The sequence below is a fragment of the Eptatretus burgeri genome, chromosome 4 (assembly GCF_056783735.1).
Source record: "Eptatretus burgeri isolate ZD-2024b chromosome 4, Ebu_testis_v1, whole genome shotgun sequence".
In the NCBI taxonomy this organism is placed as follows: Eukaryota; Metazoa; Chordata; class Myxini; order Myxiniformes; family Myxinidae; genus Eptatretus; species Eptatretus burgeri.
This window is the reverse complement of record NC_140964.1, coordinates 4,847,915-4,863,501: the sequence shown is the minus strand read 5'-3', so window position 1 is coordinate 4,863,501 and position 15,587 is coordinate 4,847,915. Positions and strand designations below refer to the sequence as shown.

General features: G+C 44.6%; 2 protein-coding genes across 3 annotated transcripts in view; both read right to left on the bottom strand.

Moving 5' to 3' along the window:
* LOC147027379 (toll-like receptor 2) overlaps positions 1-15,587 on the bottom strand; it is a 41,746-nt gene that overhangs the window by 11,952 nt on the left and 14,207 nt on the right. The gene's annotated exons all lie outside the window — the stretch shown is intronic.
* Positions 1,037-15,587, bottom strand: part of LOC147027377 (toll-like receptor 2) — a 41,035-nt gene continuing 26,484 nt past the window's right edge. For both annotated transcript variants that reach the window (XM_085876723.1, XM_085876724.1), the window contains one exon: positions 1,037-4,840. In XM_085876723.1, the coding sequence (XP_085732849.1) occupies positions 2,397-4,829 (2,433 nt within the window). In that variant the 5' untranslated portion in view covers positions 4,830-4,840 and the 3' untranslated portion in view covers positions 1,037-2,396. The remainder of the gene's footprint in view (positions 4,841-15,587) is intronic.

Genomic DNA, 15,587 nt, shown 5'->3' with positions numbered 1-15,587 from the left:
CCATTTGCATCAGCAGTGTAATGAGAGAGATGTTGGCATCCACGTGGATGATCGCTTGGATATGCAACATGCCACAAAAGCTGCACATGTTGAGGTGTACTAAGGAGCACAAGAAACTTTATGAATTATGTGACAATATGCAAAAAAAACGGATCATTGTATCTTTTTTGATGTTTTAAATAAAATTTTAAACACCAGAACAATTTCTTTGTGGACAGCGTGAACTTTATTTCTAAGCAAAAAATTGCCTACATATTATCCATGTTAAGTTCACATCATCAAATTTTTTTGAATAAATCAATAAGTCAAACTACAGTGGGAAAGTCACATTTCCTTTCCTTTCCTGGGAAAGTCACATTTCCAACCTTGCCTCAAAAGCCAGTCGCCAACTGGGAATCCTCCGTCGTGCAAAGTCCTTCCTCGGCCCTCTTGAGCTCCTGACTACTTACAAAGCTTTTGTCCGTAGCCTGATGGAGTACTGCTCTCCCCTCTGGGCTGGTGCTCCTGCCTCCCACCTTTCTCGACTTCACGCTGTTGAAACCAGGGCTTTTAAGATCATTGGCAGCTCCCGCAATGAAGCTGAGTCTTTGGGCCTCTCACTCAATCACCGCAGGTTGGTCGGTGGTCTTTCTGTCTTCTACCGACTCCTCTCCAGCCTTGCCCCCCCTGCTCTCTCTGCGATTTGTCCCAACCACATTTCCACAGGGCGCTCAAGGTCCGCCATCAACCCCCTTCTGGTAAAACTACCAAAATCACGAATCACTGCTCATCTTCACTCTTTCATTCCTCTTTTTTCCCGCCTTTGGAATAAACTTCCTCACTCTATTCTTTCCCATTCTTCCCTCCAGGCTTTCAAAACAGCTGTTCACCACCACCTCTTATCTTCCCCCATCCAAATCCTCGATCTTTTCTACCCCCAATAATCCACCCAAGCCCACTTCCTTCAATTCTCCTGCTTTCCTTCCTGAAAGTCCCTGTAATGTCCATCTTCTCCTCGCCATGTTCCCCGTCCCATCCCCATCCCTCTCCCTTCCACAGTTCACCTAATGTGTCTGTTCCCCAATGTTTTGTCCCTTCCACTCCCGCCCCTCTTGTCTCATGCCTCCTTGCTGTGAGTTGTGTGTTAGCTCTCATACGAGCCTCGACCAAGGTATACAAAAAAAAAAAAAAAAAAGTCGTTACTCATTTTACTCTCTTCTTTTCTTTAAGCATTTGGTGCATACAATTACAACTCAAGACATTCTGATTGATCATCTCATTTTTGAGCTGTTTCAACAAGCACAACAACAAAAGGCTTCCTTTTTATTTATTATCTTGCCAAAACGAAGTTTTTGCAAGATATGTTAGTCAGCGTGTATGTTTTTTTTTTTTGTCTGTAATCACGTATAAAAAATTCTGCAGAGCACAGTTATCATCGGAAATTTTTGTAACTTCGCATATCAGAGGCCTATAGAGGTCCCTTTCAGTGCACAAAATTTTTTAAAGGTCAAGGTCAAAGGTCAAGGTCACTTTGGCGCAAATCAGGGGAGTCGACGAAACCCTTATTTTTTTTGAGTAATTTTAATCGGATCGTCTTCAAACTTCATGGGAATATAGTTCATGGTCTGGCGCTCAGCTGATTAATTTTTGGTGGCGATTGGCCTTGACCTTCATATGTTTTTTTTTGTTGTTGTTTTTTTTTTGGTCTGTAATCACGTATAAATCACTCTGCAGAGCACAGTTGTCATTGGAAATTTTTGTAACTTCGCATATCAGAGGCCTATAGAGGTCCCTTTCAGTGTCAACATTTTGAAGGTCAAGGTCAAAGGTCAAGGTCACTTTGTCGCAAATCAGGGGAGTCGACGAAACCCTTATTTTTTGAGTAATTTTGATCGGATCGTCTTCAAACTTCATTGCAATATAGTTCATGGTCTGGTGCTCAGCTGATTAATTTTTGGTGGTGATTGGCCTTGACCTTCATGGTTGGCGCCTCAGGTCAAACATATTTGACCCCAAGGTCAAATTTTCAAGTTTTAGGAACCATATCGTGTAGTACCTCACATTGAACACCTCGATGAGTGCTTTCTAGATATGTCAAGCTTGACACATTATGACGTCATTTGGTGACGTTATGAGGCAAAAGCATATTTTTCATGGTTACTCTGTAGAACGATTCTCATCGGAATCTCTCGTAGGCAGATATTCCTCAAGGAGTGGCTCCTGGTGGATAGCAGCTCTGTTCACCTCAGTGTGACCTAAAAGAAGTCACACGTGGTCACCTTTTGGCAAGATACGGGTCACCCTGCGGGTGACATTGGTTTATTTTATTTATTTTTCTGTTGGAGTATTTTTACCACGAGCTTCTGCTGGTTGACTGTGTTAATTAAAAGTGCACCAAATAACAAAGAAAACATGTATCAAGCTGAACTCGTCATTGCGCTTCCAAGATCCGCTTTTACCAAAGCCACAAGGTTGCGCCAAAAGATGGAACGCTTTGACTCCTCACTGGGCCAGGCCAAGTAGGTTTTCTTCCCGAGGAGACTGCGGAGCTTGCAGAACTTATTTGGGACAGAGGATGTGGGTAGCGGTTCAAGCAACAACAGAATCAAAGAGTCCTGTCGCTCACTCATTGTACGATGCTGTGCAAAGTACAGCTCGTAATGGCACCACTCGCTGTTGACGAAGTTGTGTGAGAGCACAAGGATGACCTTGGAACTTTGCTCGATACACTGAATGATGTTGTCGACAATCCACTCCCCTGGTGTGAAGTCTCTCTCGTGAATACAAATCCTAAGTTCTGATTCCAAAGATTCCAACGTGGGCAAGAGACAGGTGTTAACCCAGGCTGAGTCATTGTGGCTATATGAGATGAAGGCATGGTAGCGGAATATCTGATCGGAGTCGAGCTTCTTGTAACCCCGGCGTTTTGCCCATATCCACAAAAAGCCCATTCGTATGAACCATACGGCATCGAAGTAGTACCCTAAGCCCACAATGAGGACACCGGTAATGCTCGTTATCAGTGTTGTGACAGCAACAAGAAGTCGAGTGTCACATTGCACAAGATGTGGATTGAAGTGCTCAAGAGTTTTGCCAGCTAGATTTTCTGGATAATTACATTGATATCGTTCTGGCCAGCCAACAAGGACTTTCTTATCAAAGGTGGTTCGGAACCAATAGAGCTCACAAGTGCAGAGGTATGGGTTGTACCCCAACTTTAAAGAGCTAATATTCTTCAGATGCCCAAATGAACCTTTAGTCACCACACTAACACTGTTATTTTCAAGGTTCAAATTGCAGAGTGATGGAGCAGTCAGTTTAGGTGATATCATTTTGATGATGTTGCCTTGAAGGTAGAGCTCTTTTATGGACGGCAAATGTGAGAGAAATGAATGATCAAAGATTGCGAGTTGAGTACAAGACATGTCAAGAATGTGGAGATCAGGTGAATGGCAAATGGGCCCGCTGAGAGGGGCATAATTTTGGCTCAAATTAAGGGAGTGCAGGGTAGAGGGCCAGTTACAATGGGAGAAATCATGGATCACATTATAACTAAGATCGATGTGATAAATACTCGGCATGAGATGTAGTTGTTTCGATATCCTGTTTAAATCCGAGAACTTGTTGTTACTGAGGATAAGGTGAGTGGTATCTGGAAGTACAGTGGTGTAATGGCATTCTTTCCACCAAAGGCCTTCTGCGATCAATAAATTATCTGATAGATCAATGACCTTTAAATGACGGATGTGCATCAAATTGCAATTCAAAGAGTTCAATCGTGTGCCTGATATTTTTAAATAGTTAATGTTTGGAAAGAGTGTGAAATTGATAAAGAACATAGGATGTGCAAAGCTTATGTGATGAATCTTGTCAATTATGAGTTCTTGAAGTGGTGAATATCGTTTTATCCCAGGTACTCCTCTGAAAACAACTGCACGTTTGTCGTGGTAGGTACTTCTGATTAGGCCAAAACGTGTAATTGACGACAAGTAAACGTTCTTAATTAGATTTTTAGCCAGAACATCTGTCAAGTGGAAATCGATCAATGTGAGATTTTGCAGGTGTTTGCATAGAGTTAACCCATAAAATATGTCAGTGGTTACATTTTGAAGTAACTTTTGAAAGACATTCTCGAGAATCATCTCATTTACAGAACTATTTGCTAGATCAGTAAGTATTTCAAACAAGAATATCGGGTCAGAATCGAGAGAGATGTTTGAAACAAAGCGCTGCAGTCCATGGAAAGATGCAAGAGCTCCTGAAGAGTAGTTTCTGAGAGGTCCACCTGAGTTCAGCCGAAGTTCCTGCAGCGGAGCTTTTGCAATGTTTAAGAAATCTTGGGATTGCAGGGTCACAGCATTTGGGGAACCAATCTCCAGATACCGTAACTGTGTTAAAGCCCTCATGCCTCGTCCAAGGTAAAACGAGTTGTAAACATTTCCGGAGATGTCGAGGTGATGTAGGTGCACAAGTGGTTGGAGGACCTTATCAGGAATTGCGGACAATTTATTATCGTGAACATCCAGTTCTTGTAGGTGTGGTGTATCAATGAAAACCTTTGGGTGCAGGTACTTGATTTTGTTGGAAGTTAACAGAAGAACATGCAACCCTCCATATCCTCTGAAGCTCCCAGCCGGTATTTCCTGGAGGAGGTTGTGTGAAAGATCAAGCCTTTGTAGTCCCTTGGGCAGTCCTTCAGGTACTGATGACAATCTTAATTTTGAGCAATCAGCAGTCAGGCTGTCATGGCTGATGTGACAGTTAATGTTAGTTTTCTTTCCGGATGTTCTCCACATCAGTAGCACAAGGAATAGAATTCTGAGCAGCAGATCTCCTGCCATGTTCACCATAAAACTCCTTCCTGGTATAGAAAAAAAAGAAGATTGATGTAACTCACTGTGTGGAACTCACCATATTCTTCATTCAAATGTTTCAATAGAATTCAAATGTTTCACTTCTATGTTTTCAAGTTTCAATAGATTTGAGCAGCACTGACTTTTTATAGGCAGACAAGCTATCAATGTCCAGTCCAAGTTGCCTTGAGGGCATTAACAGCAAACCAGATCACGTGGATCAGCACTGCAGGTCTGCCAGAGCAGGTAGTTTAGCCCCTTTCTTAAGATAATTAATCTACTGTCCAACAATCAACCGGTGACAGCGTGACTCCACTCGGACTATAGTTACGCTCTCTCTTACTGTTGGATTGTCAGGCAGAAACTCAAAATCTGAATTTTTAATTGAGGAGTACTTGTGTTTGTGAAGGACAGTGTTGGTCTCTGTCATTGGCCAGTTGGAACTATAAGTTTAATTTCAAAGTTTGAAAGAGGCTTGCTGTGAAAACCACTGTGAAAAAAACCTTGCTATCGCAATCGTTACTTTACATCCGACTGATATGCTCCATCTTTGTATTTTGCTGCACAGATATTGTCACGTGTACATCCACCATCTCACCTGCTTTCAGCAGAGAGACATGGGATGTGGATACATTAAAGCGAAAGCTTTGAGGATAACCTAATTCATTAAATTACACAATGCACCCAATCAGAGAATGCGCTTTGCACTTCAAACGAGATCTAAACCACTTCAGTTATCCAAACAAGGAGTGGTTCAATCAATCAATTTCCCTCCAGGTCAGGTCAGGTATGAGAGCATGTGCCTTGAGATGATGGTCAACCTGCTGCAACCATGAGGCACGTGGTCGGCCCACTGGCCTCCTCCACTCATGAGACTCCCTCGCTGAGAGAATCTGGTGAGCAGGATCAGCATCAGGAAAACGAGCCACATACAGCCGCAACTGATGCTCACGGATTATGCAGGTAACAAATCTCATCCGAGTCTCTCTCAGCAACCGCTCGTTGGACACAAAATCCGACCAGCGATAGCCAAGGATTCTCCGAAGACACCTGGTACCAAAGGTCTCCGTCTCAGATCCTTGGTCAGAGTCCAAGTCTTGCACCCATAGAGCAAGACTGGAAGTACCAAGGACCTGAAGACTCGGACTTTCGTCGTCCCGCACAGGTGCCGGCAGCGCCACACCCCATAATCCAGTGAATCCATGACTCCCCAGGCCCGACCCAGACGTCTATTGACCTCTGACTCGCAGCCAGCAGAGACATGAATATCACTGCCAAGGTAAGTGAATCTCTCCACGACCTCAACATCCTCACCACAAACAGACACAGACAGGACAGCAGCATCCAAGATGTCACCGAAAGCCTGGATCTTAGTTTTGACCCAAGAAATCCGTAATCCCAGCGGCTCCGACTCCTCATTCAGCACCTCGAGGGCCCCCAAAAGGATGTCTAAAGTCTCCGCAAAGATGACTGCATCGTCTGCAAAATCAAGGTCCGAGATCTTGACATTCCCAAACGATGCACCGCAACTTGATCTCTCCGACATCCTCCCTAAAATCCAGTCCATACAAGTGCTGAAAAGTGTGGGGGCAAGTACACATCCCTGACGAACTCCAGTAACAACTGGAAATAAGTCAGAGGTGGTACCACCACACTTCACAGCACTCTTAGTACCAGAGTAGAGTTCAGACATCAGATCGATCAGTTTTGGTGGCACCCCACGAAGACCAATAATCCTCCAGAGGACATCCCGATTCACTGAATCGAACACTTTACAGAGATCAACATAGGTTCAACATAGGCTTTAACTTTACAGAGATCAACATAGGCAGCCCCTGCCGAAACTCTCGTCTGCGTTCGGTGAGGACACGAAGGGCAAGGATACGGTCAATCGTTGACCTCTTTGGTGTAAAGCCTGACTGCTCTGGACGCTGGTGCTCAAGCAGATGGTGGCGAACCCTATCAAGAATTATCCGAGCAAAGACCTTGCCCGGCACTGAGAGCAGCGTCACCCCTCGGTAGTTGTTGCAGTCTTGGCGATCACCCTTCCCTTTCCAGAGAGGGACAACAAGGCCCCTCTTCCAGTCAGTTGGGATGATGCCTGTGTTCCAGGCAGAGCACAAAACTGCATGCAACGACACGAGTGCAGCATTTCCACCAGCCTTGAGAAGTTCAGCATGGATGCCACAGATCCCTGGAGCTTTGCCCCGTTTCAACTGGTTCACCGCAGCCCGTGTTTCCACAAGCGAAGGTGGATCACAGTTGATTAGAGGGTCAGCAACAGGGATTGTAACACCCTTGACGTCCAACTCGACAGCTGGGGGATCAGCTTGGTACAACCGCTCAAAGTAACCGGCCCAGTGGGCCTTCACTTCAGACTCCTCTGTCAAGAGCCTACCACTCTCTGCTCGAACTGTAGTGCTCCGAGGGATGGGCTTGGATGAACGTAATGCGCGAATTCCCCTGTAAGCGGGACGAGAATCACCTGTCCACAGGTGATGCTCTACCCCCTCACAGATTCCTCGCACATAGGCCTCCTTGTCCACCCCTAGCGCACGTACAGTTTTACGCCTCAGCTCCCTGAACAGCTCAGCTCTGCCATTCAGCCTGGCCCTGCGACTGGTCAATGGTATCCAGTGTCCCTTGAGAGACAAAATTCTTCTTTGGCCTGCGGTGAGTTCCAAGACATCCACCGGCAACATCAAGGACGGTGGTCTTGAAGGCGCTCCACAACTCTTCAGGACCCCCCAAAGCACCCAGACCCCCCAAGTGTCCACTCAGCCTGTTCGCAAACTCCTCAGCTACTCTCTCATCCCTGAGCTTGGCAACATCCAGCCTCGGCTGGGATGGTACCATTCTCCAGGATTTAAGGTGCAGCTTTAGAGTTGCTACAACAATCCTGTGGTCAGTATTGAGGAACTGAGCACTCCGGTAGACCCTGCAGTTCTGGATCATCCTCCAACGACCGTCAATGAGGACATGGTCAATCTCCTTTGCCACACCGCCAGCGTTGGAATACCAAGTCCAGCGATGAGCTTGTGGGCGCTGAAACCATGAACCAGCCACCCTAAGTCCATGACTTCTTGCAAAGTCAAGGAACTTAGTGCTATTCTGGTTCATAGTTCCTGACCCATGGGGACCAACACACACCTCATAACCATCCCTATCAGTTCCAGTCGATGCATTAAAATCCACCAAGACTAGAAGTGTATCTCGTCTGGGGCACTGATCAACCACAGACTCGAGTGTGGCGTAGAATGTGTCCTTCACGGTGAGATCACTCGCCTCAGTCGGAGCATAAACAGAGACCAGGGAAATGACTCCTAAGGAGTGACGAATCCTTAATGTCATAATACGCTCCTTGACCGGTGTTACCTCAATTATCATTGGGGTCAGCTTATTGGACACAGCTACAGCAACTCCTTGGGTATGGTAACCATCAGAGCGACCAGACCAATAGTAGGTGTAACCACCCACCATTATCTCGCCGCAATCCGGTCTCCGAACCTCAGAGAGAGCTGCAATCCCGATGTCCAAACGCTTGAGCTCAGATGATAACAGAGACAGGTGATCATCCTCTCTTAGGGATAGGACATTCCAGGCACCCACCCGAAGGGACCGCCTCAGGTTAACCCAAGGAGACCGCTGTCTGGTGGACGACACCTCCAGGGAGTCTAGAAATTTCGAATTTGTATGGGAGAGATAGCAGGAACAGACATGCACGCACGCACACACACACACACACACACACACACACACACACACACACACACACACACACACACACACACGCACACTGGTAATTAGACAAATATCGCAGGAACAGACACACCACAAAGCACTTCCCTTGGATATAAAATTAGACATGTTAAGGCAGTTTGAAGTGTTTAAAATGGGTGAAAATCTTTACCAAATTGCAAAAGCATTACACCTTGAAACATCTACAGTTGGAACAATATGTGACAATAAAGAACAATATGCCAAAATACAAACAAGTTATCTGGCAGCTGCACCTTTAAGCGCTACAAAGCTGTCTCGCCATATAAGTGGTGTGATGGAAAATATCGTTATTCCATCTTGGGGCTGAAAGTTTTTCAGAAGGAAAGTATCTTCAATGATACAATGGAAGCCAATGGGAAAATGGGGTTCAATATATGGAATTTTGCTATGTTACAACCTTTCAACAACATATATATATATATATATATATATATATATATATATATATATATATATATATATATATATATATATATATATATACATATATATATATATATATATACATATATATATATATATATATATATATATATATTTCTACATATATGTGTGTTATGTAAATCAAGGGATGGGTATGTGAGTGTGCAAAGGTACCCGGCATTGCTGGACAACGCCAGATTCCTCCGCCCACCACTTCACCTCCCTCTTCCCATCCCGTCCTCTGCCTCACCCCACCCTCTCTCCTCCCTCATCCCACCCCAACGCCTGCCTCCTCCCACCACACCCCCCCTCATCCAACGCCCGGACATGCCTGGAGACAAGCAATGCCTGGACATGTCCAGAGACAAGCAACGCCCAGAGATAAACACCACCCAGACAAGTCTGTAGAGAGGAAAAGGAGGAAAAAGGGAGGAAAAGGGACGAAAAAGGGAGGAAAAAGAGACGAAAGAGAGGACAGAGAGGAAACAGAGGAAAAAGGGGAAAAAGAAAAAGAGAGAAAGAGAAAGAGAGAGGTGGGTGGGGGGAGGGAAGTTAGCAAAGATAAAATGCTCTGCTTAATGAACGCGCGCGTGCACACACACACACACACACACACACACACACACACACACACACACACACACACACACACACACACACACACACACATACTATTAGTACTTGGCTGATATTGACACTTCTTCAGGAATCCGCAGTTTGCAAACAGTGTGATTACCGATGATAGTCCATATGGTATACAACTCAAAAACCTTGAGGAGCTTTTATCCTTGTTCTGGGGGAATGTCAATGCACAAATTATAAAAACAACGTTGTATTATGGAAATTTCAGGGGGATGTGCATAAACATTAATCTTTATAAAGAGCTGCCAATCATCATGTGACGGGTGGAAAAAACAATTGGCTCTAATTTAGAAAACGCGCTCACATGGCAAACAGCTCAGAAATCGGGTGTTATTAAATATGTTTTACTTTGAAACGCACAAAGATCATCCATACGTATAACCTTTGTAAATCATGTACAGTAAAACTACCTCTGAAGCAACTGTCGACTGTACATCCAAATCGGGACACGAACTGTACCACTATCGACTGGAGGGCACTCGGCAAGTGGCTTAAGCACTCAAGCAAGCATTTCAATTAAATGGTTGATGAGGAACGGCTGGCCAGACTGTGGCTGCATACATTCCATATAGAATCCCTTTAACTTTAAAGCCGGTCTTCACAGTGCCCGCAGCAGTTAAAGAAATTTAATGAATTTGTTCAAATAATGACTTTATCAACAAAATCGTTGCTGTTTCATGGAAAACAACCCTAGAGACATCGCAAAGTTTAATCGCCTGTGAAATAAACATTGCAGATAATCCTCCACGTTACCTGCTGTCTGTGCACACGTCACGTGGTACATCGGTTCGTGGTCAACGCAAACGTTATAACTATATTTTAAAACGGCCGTTTTTCACCAGATTTGCTTTGACTCCCTGTATGGAACTTCACACAACCTCCGAAAATAAAGACACAGATCTGGCAGATGCTATGGATTAGCATTCCCTCTGAGGGACAAGGTGCAATGTCAAGCAGTGAATGCAGTAAATCATATAGCTCATTGAAGCGAGTTAATTTTGTTCCATTCCTAAATCATTTGTTCACTCAATACAATTCTCCAAACAGCAGAAAAAGATGTTTAATGCTTTGGAAATTTCACATTTTCTTGTGAATACATGGAGAAGGAGGGAATATAGTCTTGTTTGCTTAAAGTAAATATGTATGTAGGCTTAGTTATAAGACTTGTTATTTCTTTAAATTATCAGATTTCACTCCAGATTTCGACACTTATTTAGTCCGGACGATATCCGAACCTCAAAGCCGAAAAATATTTCCACGATTATACTTGAATTAGTCCGTGAGAGTAGATCGTGGAAAATTGCATCATATAATGCCTGAAATTGCTCCAAGCTCCTAATTTGAAAAATAATTTAAACACTTACAAAAGCGATTTGTAGCTATTATGAACAGACATTCAATAATGAGCGAGGAAAGTGAAAAAAAAACGAAAAACTATCGTAAAGAAATTGTTGCGGCCTGTTCCAAATCAGAGCATGGTTGAGCAGGACAAGAAACATGGCGGCTTCAGACCCCAGCGAGATAACCCAGGATTCACCTTAAGACCCCATAGAGAGTGGTGACCGAGGTGATTCCCTCGCTAAGAGAATCTGGCTAGCAGGATCAGCGTCAGGAAAACGAGCCACATGTCCATGCAGCCGCAGTTGATGCTCACGGACTACGCAGGTAACAAATCTCATCTGAGTCTCTTTCAGCGACCGCTGGGTGGGGGTGGGGAGCTCTTGGGTTATTTTGCTCATTTGAGGACATAAACACAGTACAAGGGATCAACTGTTACACCTCCAGAGAGGCCTGCTGCCTCATGGGTCTGCTAGAGGATGACCAGCATTGGCATATTTGCATGCAAGAAGCTTCATGAAGCTGTTCTTCATCAATGCTGTGTGAACAAAACAAGCAATGCATGGCGGAAGATGTTCTGTACGAACGTCACTTGAACGCAAGGCAGCTACACATGGATTACAATGATTCCATCTTCAACTAAAATGGCAATCGTTGGAGCGCATACCTCCGCCACGTAATGCCTGATCCACGAGAACATATTGGGCCAAATATATTTTTGAAATATCGTGCTGCACAATACTATATCGTTTTTGGCCCTATCTCTCAATGGTGAATAATCGCTTTAAAATTAAATAATTCTCGTGTACAGATCTGGATTCAGATCTTCACCAAAATCGAACCAATTCGTCCGTGTGACACACCCAACCTGCCCACCAAGTTTCGTCCGAATCCGTCCACAACTTTGTAAGATATCGTGCTATATATTATTTTGAGCCCCATCTCTCAATGGTGAAGAATCACATGAAAAATTGTAATCGTTGGATCCGGATCCGGATCTTTACCAAAATCGAATCAATTTTTTGTTGTCAAACACCCGTGTCCACCAAATTTCGCCCGAATCCGTCCACAACTTTTTTTTAGATATCATGCTATATATCGTTTTTGGCCCTATCTTTCAATGGTGAAGAATCACTTTAAAATTCTAGTAGTCTGATCCTGATCCGGATCTTCACCAAAATCTAATCAGTTCGTCCTTAAAAACACCGAACCTGTCCACAAAATTTCATCCTGATCTGTCCACAACTTTTTGAGATATCCTGTACATAAACAAACAGAAAGGGGTGAAAACAGAACCTCCTTCATCTTCAGTGGCAGAGGTAATGATGCACTCATGTGTCTGTCAGACATTGTAGAGCTAATGGGAGGCCAGACGCTGGATGTGTACAGATTGCTGATTCCGGAGCAACATCAAGAGGACAACAGAGTAGCGAAAGAAATTCTTCAAGAGAAGTCTTTTGACCGCGTTGCACTACTTAATCACGTTGAACAAACAGAGCCACAGCTTACAGACGAGCAAATGGTTATTTACAACAATGTGATGGCACACATCAATTCTGCGATAGGAGGATTAATCTTTTTGGTTGCTCCTAGTGGCACAGGGAAGACAATTCCTCACAAACCTCAATCTCGCAAAAGTTCGTTCCAGTGGTCATGTTGCATTGGCAACTGCAAGTAATGGCATTGCTGCCCAGCTTCTTCAAGGCAGGCGAACAGCCCATTCTACATTTAAAATCCCACTCAACCTGACAGCCACAGAAACACGAATGTGTGCCATAAAACATGGCTCAGCTTTGGCATCCCTCATTCAGAATTGTAAAGTCATCTTCTGGGATGAAGCTACAATTGCACACCGACGGGCAGTGGAAGCTCCAGACCGAACGCTGAAGGACATCCTCAAGAACAGCAACCTCATGGGGAGGGATTTTGTTGGTGTTATCAGGAGATTTCTGCCAAGCTCTTCCTATTGTGTGTGGTGGCACAAAAGCCAACGGGATTCGATGCTTGCATCAAATTTTCACATCTTTGGAATCATATAACAACTCTTCATCTGACAACAAACACACGGTCATTCCTTTTCTGGTTCTGGTACTTGAGCGACAGGTGGCGGTACTTTTCAGGGTCTCTTCCGACTTTCTCAAAGTTAAGTTTTCCAGTCGTTTGTGTCGCGTTTTTACTGTTATTTTCTTATCTCCATGTTTACTGTGCGTTTCTAGTTCGGTTTTGTGTTAAAACTTGTGCTAATTGGTGAGTATTCGTAAATATTTTCATATTGGGCTTCCTTGAGGCCTACCCTTCTTCGTCCCATCTGTGTTCACGATCTTCTTTTATTTTCTCCCTATGACCTTCAGTTTTTATTTTCTCCACTACTCCTTCAATTTCCTCCCAACTATACCCTCCGTTTCATGTCCTCAATTATAAAAAAATAAACAAATAAACAAATAAATAAATAACAATCTTTCCCATTCTCAGTTTTTTTTTTCCTCCCGTAACCTCGTGGCTTTCTCTCCAGACTTTTCCTCTTCCTTCTTCTTCTTCCCTTTCCACATTTCCAATCTCACTTTGATCGTGAAGGTATTCACCACTCAGCATCATGACTTTCTTTTCAAACTCTTCCTTTACTCTGCCCCCATCCCTCTTCCCTAATCTTCAAAAAGAAAAACGTCTCTAAAAATGTTTCCACTTCCTCCCTCTGCTGTACTCCTCTTCTTCAAAATCTTGTGTTCAATTCGACCTTTCTTTCATCCGATGTCAAAAAAATTCCATCTGTTACAATGTTTCCTTCCTCCATTGTCTCAATTCTTCTGCACTCCATCCATCTTCCATCGTATTTAAATGAATCCCTGACCTACAAATTCTATTTAAAAATCCTATTTTGCAATGCTTGTTCATCTCCCATTAATTATTAATCGTTCTTTTTTTTCCAACTTCAGTGCAAATTCATCCCACCTCCTTAAATCTACCTCCTCCCAAATCCTTCCCAATTATACCCTCTCCTTACCCCTCCAATATTGCCCCCATCTTACCATCTCTCCACTGTTATCTGTCTTACTAACAGTACACCCTCTGGTATCCCAAACTGCATGGTTTTCAAACATTTGTGGGCTCCGTTCCAACCGAACAAATGTCTAAAACTCGCATTCAGCCCACTCCTCAATATCAAAAACATGCTCTTTCTTTCCTCTCATCATACCTCCCCCTCTTCCCACTCCTCAAATCTTGTTCCTCACCTGCTTGCTCCCATCTTTACCATACCACTACCCAGTCTCATTCTTCCCCTCTCCCCACCCAAGCTTCCCACTCAGCCTTTTCAAAATCTCCCCCCACAGCTTCCTCCCTCAATTCTACCCCCTCACGCTTCTCTTGCTCGTCTCCCCCTCACTCCTCCCTTTCAAATCTTCCCTCATTCCCCCTTCTCAAAGCTGCCCCCCTCTTCTCACCCCTTCAAATGTCATCACACCTCCCTCTCTTCCCACCTGCTCAATTTGTGTTCCTCCCCCCCCCCCACCTGCTCCCATTTTCACAATACGTCTACCCAGTCTCATCCACCTCTCCCTTCTCCCTCCTGCCCCATGGCCATGCTTGCTCTCATCATCTCCCCTCTCCCTCAAAAATTTCCTCTCACTCCTCCCTCACAAATCAACCGCCTCCTCCCTCTTCAAGTCAAAATTCTCTCTCTTCCCCCTCCAAGCTTCCCCTTCACCTTTCTCAAAAGCTCCCCCCACAACTTTCTCCCTCAATTTTCCCCCTCACTCTTCTCCCTCAATTCTCCCCACTCACCCTCCCCTAAAAATCTTCCTCCTCACTCCCCCTTCTTAAAGTTGCCCCCCTTCACAGACACAAAGCTGCCTCCTTCCTCCACCATCTCTTCTCCATCTCTTTCGTCCACCTCCTCCAATCGCCCACTGCCCTTTGATCCCTCTCTTTTTTTCTCCCCACTGCAACTCATCCCTTCACCAACAAGCCCTTTGTCCTCCCCATCCGACCCTCTCCCCGAGCTCTTCTGCAATCTGTCAACAACTCTCACTACCTCCACCTTTCCTCCTTCTCACTACCTTCCCCATCCCTCCCCTGCACCCAAAGTCTCCTCCCCTCCCTATTGCTTAACAACGTGGCCTTAACATCGGTGGCCTTCACTCCAACCTGATTGGTCTCTCCATACAGGATAATTAACAGAAACTTTCCTCCTTCAAGACGTCTGACTCCTTCGTTTCTCTCCCTGGTTACTCCCACAATCTCACATGATGGTCTCAATCTCATATGATAGACTCCTCCACACCCCCATGAATAGCTCTGGCTATGGCTTCCCCTCCACTCCCACCTCATGTTTATGTGTGTTGTACCGTCCACCAAACAGTGACGACTCCATTTACATCTCGCTCGCCAAAAACATGGACCAACTTCTATCCTCTCATCTCAACTCTCTCTTCCTCATATGTGATGACTTCAATTGTCATCATGCCAGTTGGCTGGGTGTGGCTACCTTTCTCTCCTGCCATGGCACTTCAGCAAAGGACTTCTGTGACTCATTGGGACTGACTCAATCTGTCAGCTTCCCGACCCGGATCTCAA